At 46.0% G+C, this 26,933-nt stretch overlaps 2 protein-coding genes and 1 long non-coding RNA gene across 7 annotated transcripts in view; all 3 read right to left on the bottom strand.

Annotated features, from left to right (window-relative positions):
- The window catches only part of LOC132393532 (neural cell adhesion molecule 2-like), a 1,581,614-nt gene that overhangs the window by 366,189 nt on the left and 1,188,492 nt on the right, over positions 1-26,933 (bottom strand). The window lies entirely within an intron of this gene.
- LOC132393535 (uncharacterized) lies at positions 1,418-26,910 on the bottom strand. Its single transcript, XR_009511914.1, has 2 exons — positions 26,881-26,910; positions 1,418-4,182 (listed from the first exon to the last, which is right to left on the bottom strand). It is a non-coding gene; the product is annotated as an uncharacterized LOC132393535 (long non-coding RNA).
- Positions 7,233-13,222, bottom strand: LOC132393533 (uncharacterized). Its single transcript, XM_059968917.1, has 2 exons — positions 11,275-13,222; positions 7,233-8,302 (listed from the first exon to the last, which is right to left on the bottom strand). Exons 1-2 carry the CDS (start codon positions 11,691-11,693, stop codon positions 7,780-7,782), a joined length of 942 nt encoding a protein of 313 aa, XP_059824900.1. The 5' UTR covers positions 11,694-13,222; the 3' UTR covers positions 7,233-7,779.

The raw sequence follows: 26,933 nt of genomic DNA, 5'->3' as shown, positions 1-26,933 counted from the left end.
TACAACATTATGAGGGGTACAGAGAGGGTAAATGCAAGCAGGCTTTTTCCACTGAGGTTGGGTGGGACTACAACCAAAGGTCATGGGTTAAAGGTGAAAGGTGAAAAGTTTAAGGGGAACATGTGGGGAAACTTCCTCGCTCAGATGGTCGTGGGAGTGTGGAATGAGTTGCCAGCTCAAGTGGTGCATGCAAGCTTGATTTCAACACTTAAGAAAATTTTGGATAGGTAGATGGAAGGTAGGGGCATGGAGGGTCGTCATCTGGGTGCAGGTGGATGGGAGTAGGCAGTTTAAAAAGTTTGACCTGGACTAGATGGGCCAAAGGGCCTATTATTGTACTGTACTTTCCTGTGACTCTATGAGCTCTTGGTGAACAATACACACCTTACACTTAGTATATCCTAGACCTGAGTGTGAGTTCAGTGATGGACTCTCAATTCTGGTAGTGAATATAAAATGTAGAGTTGGTGCACGTTGTAACAGAGGTAATTTCAAGCAGATTAAGCTTTGAAGAACAGTCTTCAAAGCTTTACCTGGTTTGGCCTCCATAAATCAAAATATTGAATACAGGGCTTAGGATGTTATGCTGATGTTGTATAAGGCATTGGTGAGCCTTAATTTGGAATATTGTGCGCATTTCTGGTCATTCACCTACAGGAAATAAATCAGTAAGATTGAAAGAGTGCAGAGAAAATGTACAAGAATGTTGCAGAACTTGAGGACCTAAGTTATAGGGAAAGGTTAAATAGGTTAGGACTTTATTGCCTGGAGTGTAGGAGAATGAGGGGAAGATTTGATAGATGTATACAAAATTATGCACGGTATAGAAAGGGTAAATGCAAGCAAGCTTTTTCCACTGAGGTTGGGTGAGATTAGAACTAGAGGTCATGGGTTAAGGGTGAAAGGTGAGATCTTTCAGGAGAACATGTGGAGGATCTTCCTCACTCAGAGTGACGTGCGAGTGTAAAATGAGCTGCCAGTAGAAGTGATGGATGTGGGATTGATTGCAACATTTAAAAGATGTTTGGATAATTACAGGTGCAGGTCAAAGCGACTAGGCAGATTAATAGTTCAGCATGGACTAGATGGGCTGAAGGGCCTGTGTTTTAATTACAGTGCCGTATGACTCTCTGAGAGGACTCAGATTCATGTAATTCATGAAGGCTGTGATTATTCTTTGGATGATAGAAGACTGAGGGGTGACCTTATTGAGGTGTGTAACCTCACAAGTGGCAGAGAAACACTGAACACACACAATCTTTCTCATGCTTGGAGAATCAAGAACTAAAGGGCACAAGTTTAAGGTGAGAAGGGAGAGATTTAATAGAAACTTCAGGGGCACCTCTGCATTTGGGACAAAATATCTAAGGAAATGGATGAAAAAGATATAATAACAACACTTAGAAGACATTTGGAATTACATGAGATTCAAGGTAAATTTATTATCAAAGTACACATATGTCACCAGATACAACCATGAGGGTTCATTTTCTTGCAGGCTACTCTATAAATCCACAATAGAATAATAACCATAATAGTATCAGTGAAAGTCTATGCCATCTTGGGCATTCGACCAGTATGCAGAAGACAACAAAGTGCAAATACAAAACATAAATAAATAAGCAACAAACATTGAGAACATGATATGAAGAGTCCTTGAAAGTGAGTCCATAGGTTGTGGGAATAGTTGAATGATCGGGCAAGTGAAGTTGAGTGAGGCTGAGTGGGCCATTTATCTAAGAAAGGATGTGTTGACATTGGAGAGGGTTCAAAGGAGATTCATGAACATGATTCTGGGATTGAAAGGCTTAACAGATGAGGAATACTTGATCTGGTCGTATAATCACTGGAATTCAGGAGTGAGGGTGGTGATCTCATTGAAGCCTATCAAATGTTGAAAGGCTTCAGAGTGGATGTAGAGAGGATGGTTCCTATAGTGGGGGAGTCTAAAACCAGAAACGCAGCCTCAAGATAGAGGGGTATCCATTTAGAGTGGTGATGAAGAGGGATTTCATTAGCCAGAGGGTGATGAATCTGTGGAATTCACTGCCCCAAGTTCTGGTGGAAGCCAAGTCATTGGGTATATTTAGGGCAGATGTTGATAGACTTCTGATTTCTCAAGGCATGAAGGGATTCGGAGAAACGGCAGGAGATTGGGATTGAGAGGAAAATGGATTAGCCATGATGAAATGGAAGAGCAGACACATTGGGGCAAATAGCCTACTTCTGCTCCTATATCTTATAGTCTTATGTTATCACCTCTGGTCCAAGAGCCTGATGGTTGAGGGGTAATCACTGTTCCTGAACCTGGTAGTTTGATGTCAAGTTTATTGTCATATGCACAGGTAAGTGAATGCAAAAGCACAATGAACAGCCTATTTACAGCACCATCACAGGCACGTAACATCAGATACACAACATTTGCAAGAAAAACATAAACTATGCATAAATTATATGCAATTGTACAAGAAAGAAGGCAATTAGAACAAACAAAAACAAAACAAAGGCAATTTTACAAAGAGGTTGAGGCGGTCACAGTGTTGCTATGAAACAGAACAAAGGATCGGAGAGGTTCAGGGAGATATGGGTTAAATGTGTGCAGTGGGACAAGCTTTGATGGGCACCTTGACTTGCATGGACTAGATGGGCCGAAGGGCTTGTTACCATACCACATTACTAAATTAAATTATTCTATGATTCTAAATGCAGAGGCTCAGCTGGATCACAAATTTGTTAGTGCACTACTCCCAGCCCATTTCTGCATTCTGTATCAGGGTTGCATTTGCACTGGGGAATCCACGGTGTAATCATTTTTGGGCTTTGAGCTGGATGAAAAACATTAGTCTTCAATAAGCGGTGTGTCAGAAACGTGGCGTCCATCATTAAGGACCCCCACCACCCAGGACATGCTCTCTTCTCATTGCTACCATCAGGAATGTGGTACAGAAGCCTGAAGGCTCACACTCAGTGATTCAGGAACTGCTGCTTTCCTTCCGCCATCCAATTTCTGAATGGACATTGCAGCCACGAATACTAACTCCCTAATTTTTTTTTGCTCTACTTACTTAATTTAACTATATAAACTTACCGGAATTCACAGTATTTTTCTTTCTACTATCATGTATTGCATTGTATTGCTGCCGCAGAGTTAACAAATTTCACAACATATGCCAGTGATAATAAACCGGATTCTGGTTAGTCAGGTGCCTTGCCATTGAAAGTATCCTGTTTGGTTGCATCATGGTGTGGTATGGCAATTCAACGTTCAGAAACCTAAGTAGCTGCAGAGCATAGCGCACTCTGCTCAGTACATTCCTTCCCACCACTGATAATAGCTACATGAGGTGCTGCCACAAGAAGGCAACATCTGTCATTAATGATCCCCACCATCCAAGCCATGCCATCTCCTAGCTGTTACCATTGGGTAGGTTCTGCCATTGGTACCATTAACCTAACATCCCACTTCACCAGGTTCAAGAACAGCTTCATCCCTTCAACCGACATACACAAATTGCTGGAGGAACTCAGCAGGCCAGGCAGCATCTATGGAAAAGAGTATAGTTGATGTTTTGGACTGAGACCCTTCATCAAGACTGGAAAGAAAGATGAGGAATCAGAATAAGAAAGAGAGGGGAGTGGAGGAAGGCCCACAAGGTGATAGGTGAAACCTGGGGAGCAGGGGTGAAGTAAAGAGCTGGGAAGTTGATTGGTGATAGAGACACAGGGTGGAGAAGGGGGAATCTGATATGCAAAGATAGAAGGCCACGAAAGAAAGGAAAGGGAGAGGAGCACCAAAGGTAGGGAGAGAGAAAGAAAGGAAATTATAGGCCAATTAGCCTAACCTCAGTGAATGGGAAAATGTTGGAATCTATTATTAACGATGAGGTACTTGGAGACTAATGATAAAATAAATCAAGTCAACATGGTTTCTGTGAAGGGAAATCTTGCCTGACAAATCTGCTAGAGATCTTTGAGGAAGTAACAGGCAAGCTGGACAAAGGACAGGCAGTGGATGTCATTTACTTCGATTTTCAGAAAACGTTTGAAAAGGAGATAATGTTGAAGCTTTGTAAGATACCAGTCACGCTGCATTTGGAGTATTGTCAACAGATTTGGGATCCATATCTCAGAAAGGATGTGTTGTCATTGGAGAGAGTCCGGAGGAGGTTCACGAGGACGATTCTGCAAGTGAAGAGGTTAACAAATGAGGAGTGTTTGACAGCTTTGGGCCTGTACTCTCTGTAATTTAGAAGGGGGGGATCTCATTGAAACCTACCAAATGTTGAAAGGACTAGATAGTGTGGATGTTTCCTATGGTGAGTTTCCACCACTGCCCGAAAGGAGCTTGTACATTCTCCCTGTGACTGCATGGCTTTCCTCTCACAGTTCAAAGGCATACTGGCTGGTCATTGTAATTAACTGGTCATTTTAACTTGTCCTGCAATTAGGCTGGGATTAATTTTGGGGGACACTGTGCAGTGCAGCTGAAAGGGCTGGAAGGCCGTGTTGTATCTTAATTAAATCAATGCTATCGTATGTCTTTGATATATCCAGGCTACCTCAGCCTAACCATCATGCCTTTCCCTGAGACCAGTGATGGTTGGAATCAGAAGGGGGGTGCCATTTAGTTCAGAATGGATCCTGTCCAGGTATAAGGCCAGGTCTCTTTTATTAAGAGCATTTTGCAATATAGACCTGCAGGACAACTTTTTCACACAGAGGGCAGTGAAACAACAAACTGGCTAATACAAGAAGTCATAATTTTATGGTGATTGGAGGAAATTATAGGGGTGATGTCTGAGGTGTTTTTTACAAGGTGTTAGATGTGTGGAACGTGCTGCCGGAGTGGTAGTAGAGGTAGATACATTAGGAACATTCCAGAAACTCTTAGATAGGCACATGGATGATAGAAGGGTAGATGGTTATGTAGGAGGGAAAGGTTAGTTTGATCTTAGAGTAGGTTAAAAGGCCAGCATATCTTCATGGGTCAAAGAGCCTGTTCTGTGCTGTAATGTCCTTGTCATGATGTGAGTTGGTAATGTTGGAACCCAAGTGCAGTGGAAAGACAGACACTGATGCAGAGACAGCAAACAGAGTTTATTCATAAGAATTCCTGGAGAACATTGGTGACTCAGCTGTGTGACACGACAAGATGTAACATTTTCAAATCTAGCACTCCGTGATTAGCACTAATCGGGCATCCACTTCAATAATACAAGTAACATGGAAGCCCTGAGCCTCTCAAAATCAAATGAACACATTTAAACAGAAAACGGCATGGGACCACATTACAAAGAGCAAGCAGCCTGAGAAAGAGACAAGGAACTCTAAAAATGATTAACGAGTCTTATTATAGAACAAATCAGGTGATCTAAAAATCTCAGAACTCACAGTTCTCTAGCACAGGTTTGAAGAGTTCATTACAGCTCAGAAAAATAGAGGGCTATGGGTAACTCTAGGTAATTTCTAAAGGAAGTACATGTTCGGCACAGCATCGTGGGGCCAAAGGGCCTGCATTGTGCTGTAGGTTTTCTATATTCTATGTTACTATGTTCTACAATTCTAGTTCTATATTCTAAACAACAATCTGGGTGAACTCAGGCTATGTCCATACTAGACTGGATAATTCTGAAAACGTCGGTTTTGCGTAAAAACGATAGGTGTCCACACTAGGCGTCTTTAAAAATATCTCTGTCCACATTAAAACGGATATTTTAGCAAATCTCCTCCTACTGCGCATGCGCAGGACGCACCTACCAAAAAAAAAGTGACATGTTTGGTGTTGGATCTCGCTGTGAAAGACTTGGTGCGCGTTTGTCCAGTTACAGACTAGAAAAACTTTTAACAGTGGACAGCTGTTGGCTCTTGTGCAGGAGGACTTAAAACTAAAAAAAAATACTGGAGCGTATGGAGGCAATCAACAGGGAGTTCACGGACAGTACGACCCGGCTGACAACGAACATTGAAAAACTGACGAACTCTGTTGCATTAATAAAGCCCCTTGTTAAATGTATAAAACATGTCTGCATCACTGTTATCTTGTATTTCCATACAATGTTACATTAGGCTGTTACACATCTATTGTCAGAGAAGTACTTGCTCAAATAGTAGTAAACCATCTTCATACAAGCAAGGACAGAAAACAGGGCAAAGTGAGTATACTTATTTATTCAGTAAATTATGGGTCAAAGTATTTGGTGAGTCTATTTCTTACTCTCATGAGAAAATCTGCAGGTGCTGGAAATTCAAGCAACACACACAAAATGTTGGTGGAACACAGCAGGCCAGGCAGCATCTATAGGAAGAAGCACTGTCGACGTTTCGGGCTGAGACACTTTGTCAGGACTAACAAAGTCCTCCCGAGGGGTCTTGGCCCGAAACGTCGACAAGACATTTCTAACTCTTCTGGCTTCAGTCTCGTTGCCGTCTATTTTGAAATTGTTTGGTTGCGTTCAAGAAAACAATGAAATGGCACACTGCCATCACCATCTATTCCAGCTCATCATGACAGCATTTATAGATTTCTCCGGTTACCCTGTCCACACTGCTCCAGCCAATCCGGCTTTTTCAAAATTACACACTCTGGAGAGCTTTTCTGAAAATCTCCGTTTTCGGGCGATGAAAACACTGTTTTAGTGTGGATGGAGAAAAAAACAAGGAGAAAAAGCTTCGCTTATGGATTTATCCGGCATAGTGTGGACATTGCCTCAGAGGATGAGGTAGGAAGTGATATCTACCCACACTCCAGGCTGACCCAACTCCTTCACCTCATTATACTGGCCATCTCCCCTTTACACTCTCTGTCCTGAAGCAGGGTCTCAGGCTGAAATGCCGGTCATCACTTTGCCTCTACAGATGCTGCTTGACCTGCTGTGTTTCTCCAGGACTTTGCTCGAGGAATGGGGCCAGGGTTTAAAAATAAGGAATGCCCCCCCCTGGGATGGAGATGAGGCTAAAGTTTTCTGATTTGGGATTGTGAGTCTTTGGTAATCTCTTTCGGAAAGGGTGATGGAAGCAGATTCTCTATATTAAGAGAGGTTCATAGATTTCTTGATAAGAAACGGATGAAAGTGTAACGCAGAGCTGAGGGTACAATCAAAGCAGGCACAATCTTATTAAATGGAGGATCAGACTTAAGAGCCCGAGTGGTTTACTCCAGCTCCTGGTTCTTATTTAATGTTTTACTTGAAAGGAAAAATAAATCAAACATGATGGAATGGTGGACCAGACACGATAAGCTGAATGGTCATCTTCTGTTTTTATATCTTATGGTCTCATAGTCCATCTAGCTTGCTTTGTTCACCCAGTCTAAACGTATTACTTCATTGTTAGATTTATAGAAAAACATAGTCTGGAACTAGGCCCTTTGGCCCATTGAATCCGTGCTGACCACCAACCACCTATTTTCACTCATCCTATTCTGTTCTTACCCCTCCCTACATTTCAAAGGGCTATTGACAAAGGTCAAATAAACTACTATCCCAAATGTCTTTGGGAAGTAGGAGGAAATAGAGTCCCATGCTGTCCCAGGGAGAATGTGCAGATTCCACAGAGACAGTGTTGGGGGTGATGCACAATCAATAACTCTTGGAGACAGGAGGCGAACGATAGGCTTTTATTAGCAGCAAACGAGACCACTACATCCTGCAGACTGAGGACGGAGCAGTGTCTCCAATCACCTTTACACAGGGGGTCTGTGGGAGGAGCCACAGGAGCAGTCAGCAGGGGGACGTGTCCAGACAGGTATACATGGTTTACCACATTCACCCCTCCTTTGTTTTAAAAGAGAGTCCCCACGGGGTGAAGTTTCTTACAAGTATATTTACAGGTTAAGTCTATCAGGCGGTCGAGTCTGTCGCTGCGATCTACGTAGCACCGGTGGTGATTGCACCGGTGACGGTGGTTGTGCTGGCTCTGGCCTGACTTGAGGTGCCAGCCCGTTAGCATCAGTAATCCCTCATGCGGGTGTGAGGTGCCTGGTATGGGAGTGTCGTGAGGAGTCTGTGTAGGGCTTGGTGTGTGCGGTGTCTTGTGGGTATATACATCGGTGGGTACGGGGTTCATTGTCACCGTGGAGTGTTCAGGGTAGGGGTCTGGTGCTCCTGTGGGTGCCAGGTCGTGGACGGAGACCGTGTCCTCCTGCCCATCAGGTAAAACCACGTAGGCATACTGGGGGTTCGCATGAAGTAGGTGAACCCTCTTGACCATCGGGGAGTACTTATTGCTCCTCGCATGTTTCCAGAGCAGCACTGGCCCTGGGGATGTCAGCCAAGCCGGTAGGGTGGTCCCAGTGGCAGACTTCCTGGGAAAAGAAAAGAGTCGCTCATGAGGGGTGGCATTGGTGGACGTACATAACAGAGGACGGATGGAGTGGAGTGCCTCGGAGAGGACCTCCTGCCATCGAGAGACTGGCAACCCCTTTGACCTAAGAGTCAAGAGCTAAGGCTAAGAGTGTGGCCTTCCACACTGTGGCATTCTCCCTCTCCACCTGTCCATTCCCCCGGGGATTATAGCTCGTGGTCCTACTAGTAGCAATACTCCTAGCCAGCAGGTACTGGTGCAGCTCGTCACTCATAAAGGAGGACCCTCGATCACTGTGGATATAGCAGGGATATCCGAACAGAGTGAAGAGCTGGCGCAGGGCTTTTATGACGGAAGTGGTAGTGGTGTCGGGGCAGGGGATGGCAAAGGGGAACCGCGAGTACTCGTCGATTATGTTGAGAAAGTAGACATTGCGGTCGGTGGAGGGAAGGGGACCCTTAAAGTCGACACTCAGTCACTCAAAGGGGCAGGTGGCCTTGATAAGTTGTGCCTGTTCAGGACGGTAGAAGTGCGGTTTGCACTCAGTGCAGACTTGACAGTCCCTGGTCATCGTCCGGATTTCCTCAAGGGAGTAAGGCAGGTTCTGGGCTTTCACGAAATGGTAAAGTCGGGAGACCCCCGGGTGGCAAAGATCTGCATGGAAGTTGTATAGCCGGTCGAGCTGTGCGCTGGCACACGCTCCCCGTGATAGGGCATCAGGGGGCTCATTGAGGATGTCATAGTTGTAGGTGGAGTTCTATTCTCCACCTCAAAATTTTATCATTTTTGATTTTGCCCCACTGTTGGTTGCCAAACATGAACGCAACTGAGCGCTGGTTGGTCAGCAAGGTGAACCTTTTGCCGGTGAGTTAGTGCCTCCAGTGCCTAATAGCTCCCACTATGGCCTGGGCTTCTTTCTCCACCGCGGAGTGCCGAATTTCAGGGCCTTGAAGGGTACGAGAGAAGAATGCTACCGGCCTTCCTGTCTGATTGAGGGTAGCAGCAAGCGCGAAATTGGAGGCATCACTCTCTACTTGGAAGGGAATGGTCTCGTCCACCACATGCATCGTTGCTTTGGCAATGTCCCCTTTAATGCAGCTGAAGGCCACGCAGGCCTCGGCAGAGAGGGGAAATGTGGTGGATTTGACCAGGGGGCGGGCCTTGTCTGCGTAATGGGGGTCCCATTGTGCGTAATAGGAAAAGAAGCCCAGGCACAGTTTGAGGGCTCTGAGGGTGGTGGGAAGAGGGAGTTCCAACAGGGGGCACATACAGTCAGGGTCAGGGCCAATGAACCCGTTCTCCATGACATACCCAAGGATAGCGAGTCGGGTGGTTCCGAACATACACTTGTCCCTGTTGTAGGTAAGGTTAAGAGCTTTGGCCACTTGGAAAAATCATTGGAGGTTGGTGTTGTGATTGCAGATGGTGATGTTATCCAGATATGGAAATGTGGCCTTCAGTTGGCACTGGTCCATCATCCGGTCCATTTCCCTCTGGAAGACAGAGACACCATTCGTGACACCGAAGGGGACTCTCAGGAAGTGATAGAGCCTGCCACCCGCCTCGAAGGCAGTGTAGGGGCGGTCCTCCGGGCAGATGGGGAGCTGATAGTAAGCGGATTTCAGGTCTATGGTCGCGCACACCTTGTACTGAGCTATCTGGTTGACCATATCCGCGATGTGGGGTAGGGGGTATGTGTCAAGCTGCGTGAACCTATTGACTGTCTGGCTATAGTCCACGACCATCCTATTTTGCTGCTCGGTCTGAACAATGACCACCTGGCCCCTCCAAGGACTTGTGCTTGGCTCAATGATCCCCTCCCTGAGCAGCCGCTGCACCTCCGACTTAATGAAGGCCCTGTCCCCCGCGCTGTACCTCCTGCTTTTAGTTGCCACAGGTTTACAGTCGGGGGTCAGGTTGGCGAACAGCGGTGGGGGAGGGATCTTGAGGGTGGAGAGGCTGCAAGTGGTGTCAGTAGCGCAGCTGTCAGCATGGTGCTGGGTGGGATATACGGGTCAGTGTGTGTGTGTGGTCAGTGGTGGGGTATATGACGAAGCCCCATCAAGCTGAGGATTTCTGACAGTGACTGGTGGGAGGGGCCCGTCATATGCCATAGTCACACTTTCGAGGTGGCTCTGGAATTGGAGCCCCAATAGCACAGGCACACACAGTTGAGGCATGACCAGTAGCGCAAAGTCCCGATATTCTGTGCCCTGCACCACCAATGTCGCTACACAACCTCCCCGGATGTCTTTGGAATGCGATCCAGAAGCCATGGTGACCTTCTGGCTTACCAGCTGTGTCACGAGTCCACAGCGTTGCACCGTGTCCGGGTGAATAAAACTCTCAGTGCTGCCCGTGTCAAACAGGCAGCTAGTCCTGTGCCCCTCCACCAGGATGTCCATCATTGACTTTGCGAGCTGGTGTGAAGCACTTTGGTTGAGGGTCACGGAGGCCAGAGTTGCATCACCGTCTTGGTCTGGCGTAGTGAGGTGCCTGGTAAGCACCCATGGGTCGAGATGGCCGCCCCCATGCCTCGCACGAGGCGGGCAGACAAGATGGCGGCGACCAAGATGGTGCCCCCCATGCCTCGCACGCGGTGCTACTCAGGCTGGGCAGCGTTTTTGGGGGTGCTTTTCGAGTCTGCAGAAGTAACACTGCGCAGACTTGTGACTGGCAGCAGCCATGGTCGATTTGCCAGCGGGTTGCGGGGACTTCACGGACTTGTGACTGGCAGCAGCCCTGGTCAATTGGCCAGTCGGTTGCGGGGACTTCACGGACTTGTGACTGGCAGCAGCCGTGGTCGATTGGCCAGGTGGCGGGATCTGCAGCGTCCACGGGGCCGGCGGGAGATCACGCGCCTGGAGAGCATCAGAATTGTGCAGAGCAGCCTCCAGCGTGTCGGCCAGCTCGATCACCAAATGTAAGGTAAGATCGGCGTGTTCCAGCAGCCGCTGGCACACGTACACTGACCTGATCCCCGTAACGAAGGCGTCTCTTACTAGCAGCTCCGCATGCTGTTCCGCCGTCAGTCCCCTGCAGTCACAGGCCCGCACGAGTGTCTGTAGGGCCCGGACAAACTCAGCGCTCGACTCACCGGCCCACTGCCGCCGTGTCGCTAAGCGATGTCTTGCATAGACGGTGTTCACCGGCCGCAGGTATTGTCTTTTGAGGGAGTCCAGTGCTCCTTGGTAGGTCGGCAGGTCCCTGATCAGGGAGTAGACCCGCGGACTGACCCTGGGGAGGAGAATTTTGTGCATCGTTGCAGGCTCGGTCACACGAATTTCTTCTAGGTACGATTGGAAGCATGCAAACCAGAGTTCAAAAACGATGCTGGCTTCAGGAGATTGAGGGTCGATATCCAATCTGTCGGGTCGTAAAATGCTTTCCATGTTTTAAAATTGCTGCTAATAAAATTGATGCACCATCAATAACTCTCGGAGACAGGAGGCGAATGATAGACTTTTATTAGCAGCAAAACAGAGCACAGCATCTCGGAGACTGAGGGGGAGCAGTGCCTCCAATCGCCTTTACACAGGGGTCTGTGGGAGGAGCCACAGGAGCAGTCAGCAGAGGGGCGTGTCCAGACAGGTATACATAGTTTACCACAATGGGTCAGGACTGAAGCCAGGTCATTGCTGATGTGAGGCAGAATCTCTATCAGAATCAGGAGAATGAATTTCACTTGCCCTTCTATTATCCACTGACCAGCCCCTTAATACTTCCCTGGCTCTCTCCATGACTGAATGGGTTTCCAGCAGGTGCTCCAGTGTCCTCCCACATTCCAAAGGCAAACGGGTTAATGAGTGGCGGGCTTGCGATGTTGGTTCTAGGTGTGTGGTGACACTTGTATAATCCTCACTGATTTAATTTGATGCAAAACAAGACACTTTTTGATATAGGTTTCAAAGTACATGAGACAAAAATAAAGTTAATCTTTATCTTTATAAAATAAGACCATAAAATAAGGAGCAAAATTAGGCCATTCAGCCTATTGAGAGTGTCCAACATTCTATCATGATTGGTCTATTATCCTTCTCCTCATAACCTTTACATCCCTTACTAATTAAGAACCTGTCAACCTCTGCTTTAAATATGCTCAATGATTTGGTCTCCACAGTTGTATGTGGTAATGAATTCCACAGATTCCTCCGGTTGAAGGAATTCCTCATCGTCTCTGCTCTAAATGGATGTTTTGATGTTTGATATTCTCTGTGTTGTTTGCTCACTGTTTGACGTTTGCGCAATTTGTAATTTTCGCACACGCTGGGTGTTTGATGTTTTCTTTGAAAGGGTTCCATTGTGTTTCTTTGTTTCATGCCTGCCTGAGGGAGGACAAATCTCAGAGTTGTATTCTGTATACATACTTTGATCGTAAATGATCTTTTAATCTTTTAATCTTTGAACGTACCTATATTCTGAGGCTGTGCCCTCTTTTCCCAGACTCACTCACTATTGGAAAAATCGTCTCCGCCTCCAGTCTATCTCAGCCCTTCAGTATTTGATGAGTTTAAATGAGATCCTCCCTCAGTCCTCTAAATTCCTGTTTGATAGCCACAGCCATCAAACACTCATTAATGTTAACCACTTAATTCCTGGAATCATTCTCATGAACTTCTTTCGGGCCTTCTCAACTGCCAGCACATCTTTTCTTAACTGCTCAACGTACTCCAAGTGCAGTCTGATCAGTGCCTTATAAAGCCTCAGCATTACATCCGTGCTTTTGTATTCTGGTCCTCTCAAAATGAATGCTTACATTGCATTTTCCTTCCTTACCACCGATTCAACCTGCAAGTTAATCTTTAGGGAATGCTGGACAAGGACCCCAAGCCCCTTTGCACCTCTGATTTTTGAGTTTCTTCCCTTTTAAAGAATAATCTGTGCCTTTATTCCTTCTAACAAAGTACGTGACCATACATTTCCCTACACCATATTCCACCTGCCATTTCTTTGCAAATTCTCCCAATCTGTGTAAGCCCCTCAAACACGAGGAAATCTGCAGATGCTGGAAGTTCACACACAAAATGCTGGTGGAACACAGCAGGCCAGGCAGCATCTATAGGGCGAAGCGCTGTCAACGTTTCGGGCCGAGACCCTTCGTCAGGACTAACTGAAGGGAAAGCATTTTGTGTGTGTAAGTCCCTCTGCAGATTCTCTGCTTCCCCAACATTACCTGCCCCTCCACCCATCTTCATATCGTTTGCAAACTTGGTCACAAAGTCATCAGTTCTGTATATAATGTGAAACACTCATAAAACAGTTCATCAATATAATGTGAAAAGATTGGCTCCAATGCAAACCCCTATGAAACACTACTAATCAGTGGCATCCAACCAGAAAAGGCCCCTTTTATTCCCATTCTTTGGCTCCTGCTTGTATTTGGCTCCTTCTGTCCATGCTTGTACTGTTCCTGTAATACCATGGGCTCTTATCTTGTTAAGCAGCCTCATGAGCGGCACCTTGAGAAAGGTCTTCTGAAAATCCAAGTAAGCAACATCCTTTGACTCTCTTATGTCGATCTTGCCTGTTATTTCCTCAAAGAATTCCAACAGATTTTCAAGATCAGGCAAGGTTTTCCCTTGAAAAAATCATGCTCACCTTGGCCTATTTTTCATGTGCCTCCATGCACTTCAGTCCCACCTCAATGTTGGACTCTACCATTTTTCCAATCACTGAGATCAGACTAACTGACCTATAATTTCCTTTCTTCTGCCTCCGTCCCCTCTAAGTGAGTGACATTTGTAATTTTCCAGTCCTCCAGAACCATTCCAGATTTTAATGATTCTTTAAAGGCCATTACTAATGCCTTCACAATCTCTTCAGCTACCACTTTCAGAATCCTGGGTTGTATTCCATCTGGCCCAGGTAACTTATCAGTAATCAGATTTTTCAGCCTTCCAAGCACTTTCTCCTTTGTAATAGTATTTACACTCAATTCTACCCCGACACTCAAATTTCTGGCATTATACTAGCGTCTTCACAATGAAGAATGATGCAAAATACTTATTGTTTGGCTACTATTTCTTTGCCCCATTACTACTTCTCTAGTGTCATTTTCCAGAGACAGTCCAAAATCCACTCTCACCACTTTCTTATTCTTTATATATCTGTAATAAAAACCTTTTGTTATTCTCTTTTACTGTACATTACTGGCTAGCTTGCCTTCATACTCCATCGCTTCCCACCTTATGGTTTTTAAAATTGCCTTCTGCTGGATTTTAAAAGCTTCCCTATCCTCTAACTTTCCATTAATTTTTGTTATATGCCCTCTCTTTAACCTTTATGCTGTCTTTGACTTCCCCTGTCAGCTACAGTTGTCTCATCCTCCTTTTGGAATACTTTTTCTTCTTTGGAATGTATCTTTTCTGCACTTTCCAAATTTCCTCCAGAAACTCCAGTCACTGTTGTTCTGTCATCCTCTCTGCTCACATTCCCTTCCAATCAACTCTGGCCTGTTCCCCTCTCATGCCTCTGTAATTCCACTTACTCCACAGTAATACTGTTAAGCACTATCTGACTTTATTTCTTCTCTCTGAAACTGCAGGGTGAATTCTATCATATTATGATGACATTCTCCTAAGGGTTCCTTTACCTTAAGCTCCCTCATCAAACTTGGTTCATTACATAACACCGATCTAAAATTGCTTTCTCTTAGAAGGCACAACTACAAGCTGTTCTAAAAAGCTATCTTGTAGTCATTTCACAAATTCTCTCTCTTGGGATCCATCACCAACCTGATTTTCCCAATCTACCTGCATATTGAAATCTCCCGTGATAACCACAACATTGCCCTTATTACATTCTTTTTCTACGTTCCTTTTAATTTATTTCCCACATCCTGGCTACTGTTTGGATGCCTGTACACAACTCCCATCAGGAACTTTTTACTCTTGCAGTTTTTTAATTCTACCAACACGTGTTCTACATTTTCCAATCCTACTGAAACATGTAAAATTCATGCAGATAGAGTCAGAACATAGGATTTGATTTCTTTTTTTACCAATAAAGCTCCTGCCTACCTGCCTGTTCTTTCGATAAATGTGTATCCTTGGATATTAAGCTCCCAAATATGATTTTCTTTCAGCCACAACTCAGTGATACCCACAACGTCACACATTCCAACCTCTAACTGCACTACAAGATCATCAAGCTCATTCCATATACTGTATGTATTCAGTCCTGTATTCATCACCCTTTTTGATTTTGTCTGCATGTTACACTTCAATTCATCCCACCGACTGCAATTATGTCCTATCCTTTATCTGTCCTTCCTTACAGTTTCACTATAGAATGCATCAACTTGTATACCAACTGCCCCACCCTCAGCCCTGTCACTCCGGTTCTCAGACCCCTGGCAAATTAGTTTAAACACTCCCCTATAGTTGTAACATACCTGCCCGCAAGGACACTGGTCCCCCTCAGGCTTAAGTGTAATCCATCCATTTTGTAGAGGCCATACTGTTACATTGGGACATAGAAAAGGCATGTAATAGAAGCAATGTTGCTGCAATCAAGTGGGATTTCAATGTGCAGATAGCTTGTGAAAATCAGGTTGGTAATGGAACCCAGGAGAGGGAATTTGTGGAACCTGATGTTCGGAAAGTGAGCTAAGCTTGAAAAGGTCAAGATGTCGGGGACTGAGGTGAGCACGGGCCAATTACGATCACTGCTCCACGATGTTTACTCTGCTCTGCACTGAACTATGCATCTTGGACTCTCTTTTGGGGACTTCAGTTCAGAAAAGCTATTTGCTTGCGGTTAATGTTTGCATGATGTTTTTTACGCATTGCACATTCTGTGTCCGATGGTCTTTTTTACGGGTTATTTTATTCTTTATTTTCTTATGGGCATGTTATGTTTTATACTCTGCACATTTGGTGTTAGACAACCTTTTTTTAATATATCTGGGGTTTGCTTTTGGGCTTATTTCTTTCATGAATGCCTATTAGGTGACAAGGTTGTATAATGTACACATACGATAATACTAAATGCAACTTTGAAGTTTGAGAAGCGATTCCAATGATCCAGAAATCTGAAACTCTGCCACTTGCACCACTTCCTCAGCCACTCATTCATCTGTACTATCATCCTATCTCTGCTCTGACTAGCACGTGTGCCAGGGAGTAATCCAGACATTACTACCACGGAGTTCCTGTTCTTCAGCCTGTTCCCTAAACTCGCTAAATGTCTCAATTATGGACTGAGAGTGAGAAGGGGGCAGGAAGAGGGGAGACAATGCGAAGCACCAGAGAGACATTCTGCAACAGTCAAGAAACCAATGGTTGCTTTTTAAAACTGGCGCATAAAGTCCTCAAGATCTTGTCTTCTCTCAATAACCACTTGGTCAATTGTTGAATCCTTTTTTTTTTGCTGTCATTGCAACATGTCATGTTCAGTAAGTTATCTGCAATGTTATATAGGGTTGGAAATCTGGTTTCCTCCCACATTCCAAAGACATAAGGGCAAGTAGGTTACTTGGCCACGTGGATGTAATTGGCATAGGCTCATTGGGCCATAGGGGCCAGCTACCATGCTATACATCCAACTCAGGGATTCACAACATGGGGTCCATGGCATGAAAAAGGTTGGGAACCTCTGCTCTAACAGAATAACAATAAAAGTAATTAGCAGCATTGGTTGAGGGATGATTTTTAGCCATGGGTGAACAAATATCAGTGTGCAAAATCAGTGTTCCAATGTCAGATCCTATTCTTCAGCTCAAACTTCTGTCCAGTGAAGTCTTGGTTTAGAAATAGTCTTTGAAACAGTAAAAAGAGGGGGGAAAGTCTGTGATATTCAGGGAAGAGATGGAAAGAATGAGAAAGATGGAAGGATGAACAGAACATAGAAGAGACAGAATTAGCTTGAGTGAAGCAATTAAAAAGACAAAAAAAGATCCTTTAGAACATGTGTTCTTCATGACCAGTGAACTGGAAGATCAGCTCATATGTTTTTTTTTTAAGTAGCTTGAATTTATTACGTTACATTTCTAACTGAATCCGTTAACCAATAATCCCCTTTGTGTCTTTTTTTTTGTTTTTGGTTTTATCAAAGTAATTATCTTTACAAGCTAACTGTTGTTTCATTAAAATCAGTTTCTTCCAAGGCACCACAGGGACATGAACTGCAAGGTTATGTTCATAACACAATCTCATAAATAGGAAAGGCACAGTGGGAACCTGCTCTGCAAGCAACCTCATTATAGAGCATACAACAGGCATAAATTGAAATCTGTGCTATGTGTAACAGAGAGAATTAGCCCGGCTGCAAGCCACAACTGGAGAGGGTCCCTTTACAGCTTGTATCTTATCAGTTACTTCATTGATTGGAAATGCAGGTTACTAATCTACAGTGCACTGAAATCTAATTGAGGTTATGGAATTGTAATCATAAAATGGTACATATTTATGACTAAAGAAGGCCCTTCACCCATTGCGATCATGTCAGCCAATGAAAGCTGATTCATGATGCTGGGGTAATATCTAACCGTGAGCTTAGTCAGAGATACAGACTGACCTATGCATGAGTGTTTTTAATTTTGATTCTGTTCTTTCTGGGGTTGAGGGGGGTGGTCAGTGCTCGATGATGAAGGGGTTGGTCATTGCCGTTTCATCACTGGGATCTTGCTGAGCTGTCATGTTTCCCGGGAGTTAGGTATAGAATGTGCAGAGGAAGGTCAGATTGTAACTGGAAGCACCCTGCTTTCCTGCCAGGGTTATCTGTTCATTGTTCAGAGTTGGAGAGATGGCATTGAACTTCCACTCATTTTTGACTGGGGGCTTGTTGGTGAGCTGCAGGCTGCTATCACTTCATTGCTGGCCCTGAGGCTGTGGGTTCAAATCCAGCGCTGGATGCTGGACAGCAAAATTGAAATCTGACAGTTTAATGGAGTACTCAGCCAGTACGACACATTAGAAGGTACAGTCTTTCAGATGAGGTGTGGAACCAGGATTTATCTCCATCTTGATTCACACCTAGTTGTGGTTACAAACAAGAAAATGATTCCTGGCAATGTTCATGAGACCATAAGACATAGGAGCAGAATTAGGCCATTTGGCCCATCGAGTCTCCTCTGCCATTTCATCATGGCTGATCCATTTTCACTCACAGCCCCAATCCCCTGCCTTCTCCTCGTGTCCCTTCACGCCCTGACTAATCAAGAATCTATCTACCTTCATCTTAAATATAACCAATGATTTGGCCTCCTCAGCCACCTATGGCAAAGAATTCCACAGATTCTCCTCTCTCTGGCAAAATAAAAATCCTGCTCATCTCTGTTCTGAAAGGACATGCTTCTATTCTTTGGCCTTAGGCTTCCCCAGCCGGAGGGAATATCTTCTCCACATCCACTCTTTGGCACATGGAATCTGGCACATGACATCACAAATGAAGTTATTTGCCCTGAATCATACAATTGTTTGCCTTGCTGTGCACAAGGCAGTGTCTGATGAAAGTCCCAGATCTGGAGTTGCTTCCTCTTCCACGGCTGCTGCCTGACCCACTGAGTATTTCTGGCACTTCCAGTTTTTATTTCAGGTTTTCATATTCTGCATTTTTTCTTAGGATTTACAGGATGTAAATGTTGAGTTGAATTGGTAACTGGCTTTGGTATTGGAATTGGTTTACTCTTGTCATATGTACCAAAATACAGTGAAAAGCTTGTCCTTGCACTGTTCGTACAGATCAGATCAGGGCACAGTGTGTTGGGGTAGAAAAAGGTAAAACAATAACAATGCAGAATGAATCTGTCACCTATGCTTTTTCACCCCCCCCCCACCCCCGTGATTACAACTCAATGTATTTTTAAAATCTTATTTATTTACAATACTGTGTAAAAGTCTTAGGCACATATATATTGCTTGGGTGCAAAAGACTTTTGTAGAGTACTATATTTGTCAATGTGGAGCAAAGAGCGAGTTTGTAAATCTGGCTGGAACAAAGGATGTTGGGAATGGCGAGGGTGGAGTGACACAGGAGGGATGTGGGCAGGAGGCAGAGTTGAGTGCCAGCAGTTGGGGGTGCGTGGGTGCAGCCACACCCAGCCCTAAGAAACCAGGCAGGGTCATTTGATTCCAAACAATTGGTTTCTTTGTGGCGACCCACTTCCTAGCACCCTCGAACCGGCTCACAAACAGCCAGCGTGCAGGCACAAAGGCCAGGTCCACAACAAAGGGGAAAAAGCCTGCGGGGGTTTGTGAGTACGTGTCCCTTGGAGCATCCGCGCCCGGGGAGGGCAGGATGAGGGAGGCTTTAAAAGCAAGGCCGTGAAGTTCGAATAAAATCATCTTTAATTGCAGTTTACCAACTCCGTGTCGTTATTTTAGCGCTGCGTGTAGCACACCGCTACATCTTAATCATTGCAGAATGCCTCTCTGGTGCTTCAAATTTTCTCCACTCTGAGGGAGTGTGGGACCTCTTCCCACACTGAGTTCATAATTGAGACCCACATCAGATTCAGGTTTATCATCATTCACGTATGAAATTTAAGCAAATTAAACTGGAGGAATTTAGCAGGCCAGGTAGCATCTATGGAAAAGAGTACCATCTATGTTTCAGGCTAAGACCCTTTGGCAGGACTGGAGAAAAAAAGCTGAGGAGTAGATTTAAAAGGTGTGGGAGGGGAGAGAAAGAAACACCAGGTGACAGGTGAAACTGGGAGGCAGAGGGATTAAGTAAAGAGCTGGGATGTTGATTGGTGAAGGAGATACAGGGAAGGGGAGTCTGATAGAAGATGACAGAATGTTTGTATGACATGAAATTTGTATTTTTGCCGCAGCAGCAGTACAGTGCAATACATAAAATTACTACAGTACTGTGCAAAAGTTTTAGGCACCCTAGCTATGCTATGATGTAGTATCCTTTAAAATTAATAACTACAGTACTATTCCCAAGACTTTTGCAAAGTGCTGTGTTTATTAATTTTATGGAATGCTGCATGGTAACAGAGCAAAGAGCACGCATTGGCTAATTACACCCATGTGACCAATTAACCTACTAACCATCATGTCTTTGAAATGTGGAAGAAAACTGGAGTATCTGAAGGAAACCCATGCCATCACAAGGAGAATATGCAAACTCCTTACAGACAGCGGAGGGATTTGAACCTGGATCACTGGCGCTGTAACAGCATCACACTAACTGCTACACTACCATTCCATTCGTCTCATGTGTGCTTTGTTTTGCCTATTATATTCATCTTTCTCTTTTTGGCTTCTTCCCTGTCCAACTGAAAAGATTACTTACTGCATCAGAACTTCATGGTTTTAAACAGCTGTATCAAATTACAGCACATTGCAGATCGATGACATTCAGATCAACTGACTTCAGCTGGAATATTACCTGGAGTACATTTTATACATTAATGCCTTCAGCAAAGATGTTTGGATGGTAGAAGCATATAACAATGACAAATTTTAGCAGCTGAAATATTACTTGTGACAAACTGCAAATTCCTTTCATTTACCCCCAATGCTCAAACATCTGTCCTAATTTATCAAGTATGCTCCTTAACATGTCCATCTCATAGCTCTTGTCATCGGTGAGTTTGGTGTTTGAGGCCTGGAGTTCGGGGTCCCATCGTTGGCAAGTTTGGTTTTCGAGGCCTGGAGTTCAGGGTCCCATCATTGCCAAGTTTGGTGTTTGAAGCCTGAAGTTCGGGGTCCCATCATTGGTGAGTGTCATGAGGAGTCTGTGTAGGGCTTTGTGTGCGCGGTGTCGCCTCGGGTACAGGGTTCATAGTTACCGTGGAGTGTTCGGGGTAGTGGTCTGCTGCTCCTGCGGGCGCCAGGTCACGGACGGAGACCGTGTCCTCCCGCCCATCAGGTAAGACCACGTAGGCATACTGGGGGTTCGCATGTAGAAGGTGAACCCTCTCAACCAGCGGGGAGTATTTATTACTCCTCACATGTTTCCGGAGCAGCACTGGCCCTGGGGACATCAGCCAAACCGGTAGGGTGGTCCCAGTGGCAGACTTCCTGGGAAAAGAGAATAGGCGCTCATGAGGGGTGGCATTGGTGGACGTACATAACAGAGAGCGGGTAGAGTGGAGTGCCTCGGGGAGGACCTCCTGCCATCGAGAGACCGGCAACCCTTTTGACTTAAGGCCTAAAAGTGTGGCCTTCCACACTGTGGCATTCTCCCTCGCCACCTGTCCATTTCCCCGGGGATTATAACTCGTTGTCCGACTAGTAGCAATACTCCTAGCCAGCAGGTACTGGTGCAGCTCGTCACTCATAAAGGAGGACCCTCTATCACTGTGGATATAGCAGGGATACCCGAACAGAGTGAAGAGCTGGCGCAGGGCTTTTATGACGGACGTGGTAGTGGTGTCGGGGCAGGGAATGGCAAAGGGGAACCGTGAGTACTCGTCGATAACATTGAGAAAATAGACATTGTGGCCGGTGGAGGGAAGGGGGCCCTTAAAGTCAACACTCAGTCACTCAAAAGGGTGGGTGGCCTTGACAAGTTGCGCCGTGTCAGGACGGTAGAAGTGCGGTTTGCACTCAGCGCAGATTTGGCAGTCCCTGGTCATCGTCCTAATGTCCTGGTCGTGATGTCCTCCAGGGAGTACGGCAGGTTCTGGGCTTTCATGAAATGGTAAAATCGGGTGACCCCCGGATGGCTAAGATGTGCATGAAGGGCGTATAGCTGGTCGAGCTGTGCGCTACCACACGTTCCCAGGGATAGGGCATCAGGGGGCTCATTGAGTCTGCCAGGCTGGTACAGGATATCATAGTTGTAGGTGGAGAGTTCTATTCTCCACCACAAAATTTTATCATTTTTGATTTTGCCCCGCTGTTGGTTGCTGAACATGAACGCAACCGAGCGCTGGTCGGTCAGCAAGGTGAACCTTTTGCCGGCGAGATAGTGCCTCCAGTGCCTAATAGCTTCCACTATGGCCTGGGCTTCTTTCTCCACCGCGGAGTGCCGAATTTCAGGGCCTTGAAGAGTATGAGAGAAGAATGCTACTGGCCTGCCTGCCTGATTGAGGGTAGCAGCAAGTGCGAAATCGGAGGCGTCACTCTCTACTTGGAAGGGAATGGTCTCATCCACCGCATGCATTGTAGCTTTGGCGATGTCCCCTTTAATGCAGCTGAAGGCCACGCAGGCCTCGGCAGAGAGGGGAAAAGTGGTAGACTTGACCAGGGGGCGGGCCTTGTCTGCGTAATGGGGACCCATTGGGCGTAATAGGAAAAGAAGCCCAGGCACTGTCTGAGGGCTTTGAGAGTGGTGGGAAGAGGGAGTTCTAACAGGGGGCGCATATGGTCGGGATCAGGGCCAATGACCCCGTTTTCCACGACATACCCAAGGATAGTGAGTCGACTGGTTCCGAACACACACTTGTCCCTATTATAAGTAAGGTTCAGGGCTTCGGCCACTTGGAAAATTCGCTGGAGGTTGGCGTTGTGATCCAGCCAGTCTCGACCACAGATGGTGATGTTATCCAGATAGGGAAATGTGGCCTTCAGTTGGCACTGGTCCACCATCCGGTCCATTTCCCTCTTGAAGACTGAGACACCATTCGTGACACCGAAGGGGACGCGCAGGAAGTGATAGAGCCTGCCGCCCGCCTCAAAGGCGGTGTAGGGGCAGTCCTCCGGGCAGATGGGGAGCTGGTGATAAGCGGATTTCAGATCTATTGTCGAGTACACCTTGTACTGAGCAATCTGGTTGACCATATCCGTGATGCGGGGTAGGGGGTATGTGTCAAGCTGCGTAAACCTATTGATGGTTTGACTATAGTCCACCACCATCCTATTTTTCTGCCCAGTCTGAACAACAACCACCTGGGCCCTCCAAGGACTTGTGCTTGGCTCAATGATCCCCTCCCCGAGCAGCCGCTGCACCTCTGACTGAATGAAGGCCCTGTCCCCTGCGCTGTACCTCCTGCTTTTAGTTGCCACAGGTTTACAGTCGGGGGTCAGGTTGGTGAACAGCGGTGGAGGAGGGATCTTGAGGGTGGAGAGGCTGCAAGTGGTGTCAGTAGCGCAGTTGTCGGCATGGTGCAGGGTGGGATGTGTTGGTCAGTGTGTGTGTGTGGTCAGTAGCGGGGTATGTGATGAAGTCCCACCAAACTGAGGATTCCTGACAGTGAGTGGAGGGTGGGGCCCGTCATATGCCATAGTCACACTTTCAAGATGGCTTGGAAGTCCAGCCTCAATAGCACAGGCACACACAGTTGAGGCATGACCAGTAGCGCAAAGTGCTGATATTCCGTGCCCTGCATCACCAATGTCGCTACACAACCCCCCCGGATGTCTGTGGAATGCGACCCAGAAGCTAAGGTGACCCTCTGGCTTACCGGCCGTGTCACGAGTCTGCAGCGTTGCACTGTGTCCGGGTCAATAAAACTCTTAGTGCTGCCCATGTCAAACAGGCAGCTAGTCCTGTGCCCCTCCACCAGGATGTCCATCATTGACCTTGCAAGCTGGTGTGGGGCGCTTTGGTCGAGCGTTACGGAGGCCAGAGTTCAACTGCTGTCTTGGTACCCGGTAAACTCCGGTGGGTCGGGGGCAGGGCATGTTGACGCCGACAAAGATGGTCGCCCACATCTGGGCATGCAAGATGGCGGCCCCCATGTCTCACACACAGCGCTGCCTGACCCCGCTCGTGGTTTAGACTTACAGACCTTGGCGAAATGGCCCTTCTTCCTGCAGCTGGAGCAAGTCGCTTCTCGGGCTGGGCAGCGTTTTCAGGGGTGCTTTTCGAGTCCGCAGAAGTAACACTGCATGGGCTTGTGACTGGCAGCAGCTGTGGTCGGGTTCGGGGAGTTTGTGGAATCGCGACTGGCAGCGGTGTTGGCGAATTAGCTAGCAGGAACCGGCAGCGGCGGGGTCTGAGGTGTCCACGGAACCAGTGGGGGATCATGCAGCTGGACAGCGTCAGCGTTGTGTAGAGCAGCCTCCAGCGTGTCGGCCGTCTCGATCGCCAAGCGTAAGGTAAGATCGGCATTTTCCAGCAGCCGCTGGCGTACATACACTGACCTGATTCCTGTAACGAAGGCATCTCGTACGAGGAGCTCCGCATGCTGTTCCGCCGTGAGTGTTTTGCAATTGCAAGTCCGCACGAGTGTCTGTAGGGCTTGGAGAAACTCAGCGCTCGACTCTCCAGGTCGCTGTTGTCGCGTAGCTAAGCGATGTCTTGCATAGACGGTGTACACCAGCTGCAGGTACTGTCTTTTGAGGGCTTCCAGTGCCCCTTCATAGGTCGGCAGGCCTCTGATAAGTGAGTAAACTTTCAGGGTGACCTTCGAGAGGAGAATTCGGTGCATAACAGCGGGTTCAGTTGCACTAACCTCCTCCAAGTATGATTGGAAGCATGCAAGCCAGAGTTCAAAGGCAAGAGCTGCTTCAGGGTCTTGGGGGTCCAAATCCAATCTTTCCGGACATAAAACGGTTTCCATGTTTTAAAACTTCCAGTCAATAAAATTGATGCACCAAAAATAACTCTCTCTGAGACGTGAAGGCGAGATATCGGCTTTTATTGACTGGAAGAAGGAACAAGCAGTGGTTGACCACCAGTGGTTGACCACCATACTACATCCTGGAGACAGAGAGGCCGGGCTCAGACCTCAATCGCCTTTATACAGGGGTCTGTGGGAGGAGCCACAGGAGCAGTCAGCGGGGGGGGGGCGTGTCCAGACAGGTATATGTAGTTCACCTCAAGGCTAGAGTCCCAAAGTTGGCCTGTCCTGCATTTGAAGGCCTAATTGTGTGTGTGAGTGGGTGGGAGGAAGGAAAGGGGCTTCTAATATTGACTTTATTGAATATGTTGCACTGTACTGCAGCTCAGAACAAAACAAACCCCATGACATACTCTATCCCAGTGATAATAAACTCTCTGCTTCTGATTCTGCTCTTGAGTGGAGCAATTAAGCCGAGGAGATACAAAGGCATGAATAGATCAATATATCAATGAAAGAGAGGCAGATCAAGAAAACAACGGATAAATATTCAATGCTTCTGTACGATCACCTTTAACATGTTGCATTAAGAAGCAGATTAACCTATGTAACATTAGGAATGTAATCCTTTCTATCAGCATCAGTCAATTCCACTAATAAGTGCGATAATTTCTCCGTTTTCATCCACAAAGATCAATGAGAATGTGTTCGTGTGCAACACATTCGCAATGTTCAGAACGTGTTGAGACGTAATGAATTATTCTTTTAGATTCATTTTCATGTGGGTATTTGTACAAAAATAAACAAGTAGAATGGAATATTTATTTATTTATTTATTTGTTTGATACAGCACAAAATAGACCCTCTGGCCCATTTAGCCATGCAGCCCAGCAATCCCCCTGATTTAACCCTTGCCAAATCACGGCACAATTTACCAGGACCAATTAACCTACCAGCTGGCTTGCTTTTTGACCAAGTGAGAAAACCAGATCACCTGGAGGAAACCCACATGGTCACGGGGAGAACGTACAAACTGCTTACAGGCAAGGGTGGGAATTTGAAAAATTCTACCTAAACAAAGACTGATGAAGATTCAATGTTTCAAAGTACATGCAACAAATAAAGCTGATCTTAATCTTAACTAGTTGCTGCAAAAATGTCCCTCATTTTGTTGCTTAGGAAGAGAATCAGGTTGAAGTTGACGGGCATCTGTGATGGAGAGCTTCAACATGTATTCAGACAATGAAGGGCCATAATGCGAGAGTGACACAGTGATACTTGCAGCTCCAACCCTTCAAATGAATCATCCGTCATAAAGCAGGGAAAGGAAATGTTACGGCAGACAACCTGCCTCGACTGCCGAGCACTGTCACTGCAGGAGAACTCGGTAAACACATTTCTTATACATGTGAATTTACACACACACACACACACACACACACACACACACACACACACACACACACACACACACACACTCACACACATACACACACACACTTCCCTGTCAGTCTGCCATTGTTGCAATGAGTGTGTTCATTTCAATGTCTTCCTTGGTATTTTCTTATTAAGGTTTTTAAACTGAGTTGATGCCCTTAGGCTGGCTCTACGGTGCCTTTCCCTCCACACACAGCAGGATATTCCATTTCTTTAGTAATGGGGATATGTGTATATGCTGCTTGTACACTGTATTTAAGGTCAATACTTTTGCTTATTTTGAAATATCACTGTAACTGCATCATATTCTAATTCCTGTCTAGACTTAAGTTAGAATGCTTGGTAATTGAAGATGGGGTGTCCTTTGTGTCCTTCTTCGCTTTCAGTAGGGGTCAGAAATCAGGACTGCCAGGTGTTCACACTGGACAAAAATAGCTATTTTTGTGTTTTCTGATAGATTTCTTTTTGTTAGTACTGGCAGTTTTCTTTTCACTATTTTCACTAATGTTTGTAAGTTTGATTTTTGACACACTAAAGTGCTAAGCGACTCTAGCCATTTTTCCTTTGGTCATAACCCACACATCTAACAGCATGTTTGAGAGAACAGGGTACGAGGGACTAAGTCCAGGAATAGGATCGCCCTGAGAGCTAGCAATAACTCAATGAAAAATTGAACACACATCCCACCTGCCAGGGTCCATTTAGCATGAGGAGAGACAACAAACTAAGCTTGGCCTTACCTGGACAGGTATCCACCAGTTCAGTGCCAGAGTTTCCCAGTAATCTTTGGACT

Source organism: Hypanus sabinus, chromosome 4 (genome assembly GCF_030144855.1).
Source record: "Hypanus sabinus isolate sHypSab1 chromosome 4, sHypSab1.hap1, whole genome shotgun sequence".
Lineage (NCBI taxonomy): Eukaryota > Metazoa > Chordata > Chondrichthyes > Myliobatiformes > Dasyatidae > Hypanus > Hypanus sabinus.
The sequence above is the reverse complement of the archived record's forward strand: the minus strand, read 5'-3'. Positions and strand labels throughout refer to the sequence as shown.

Bases quoted from the DNA above. Each gene is read 5' to 3' on its own strand.
- LOC132393533 (XM_059968917.1), bottom strand. From the start codon at position 11,693: ATGGAAAGCATTTTACGACCCGACAGATTGGATATCGACCCTCAATCT. The intron at 8,303-11,274 runs GTCAGTGTACGT...TTCTTTTCCCAG, and splicing joins GCCTTCGTTACGGGGATCAG to GAAGTCTGCCACTGGGACCA.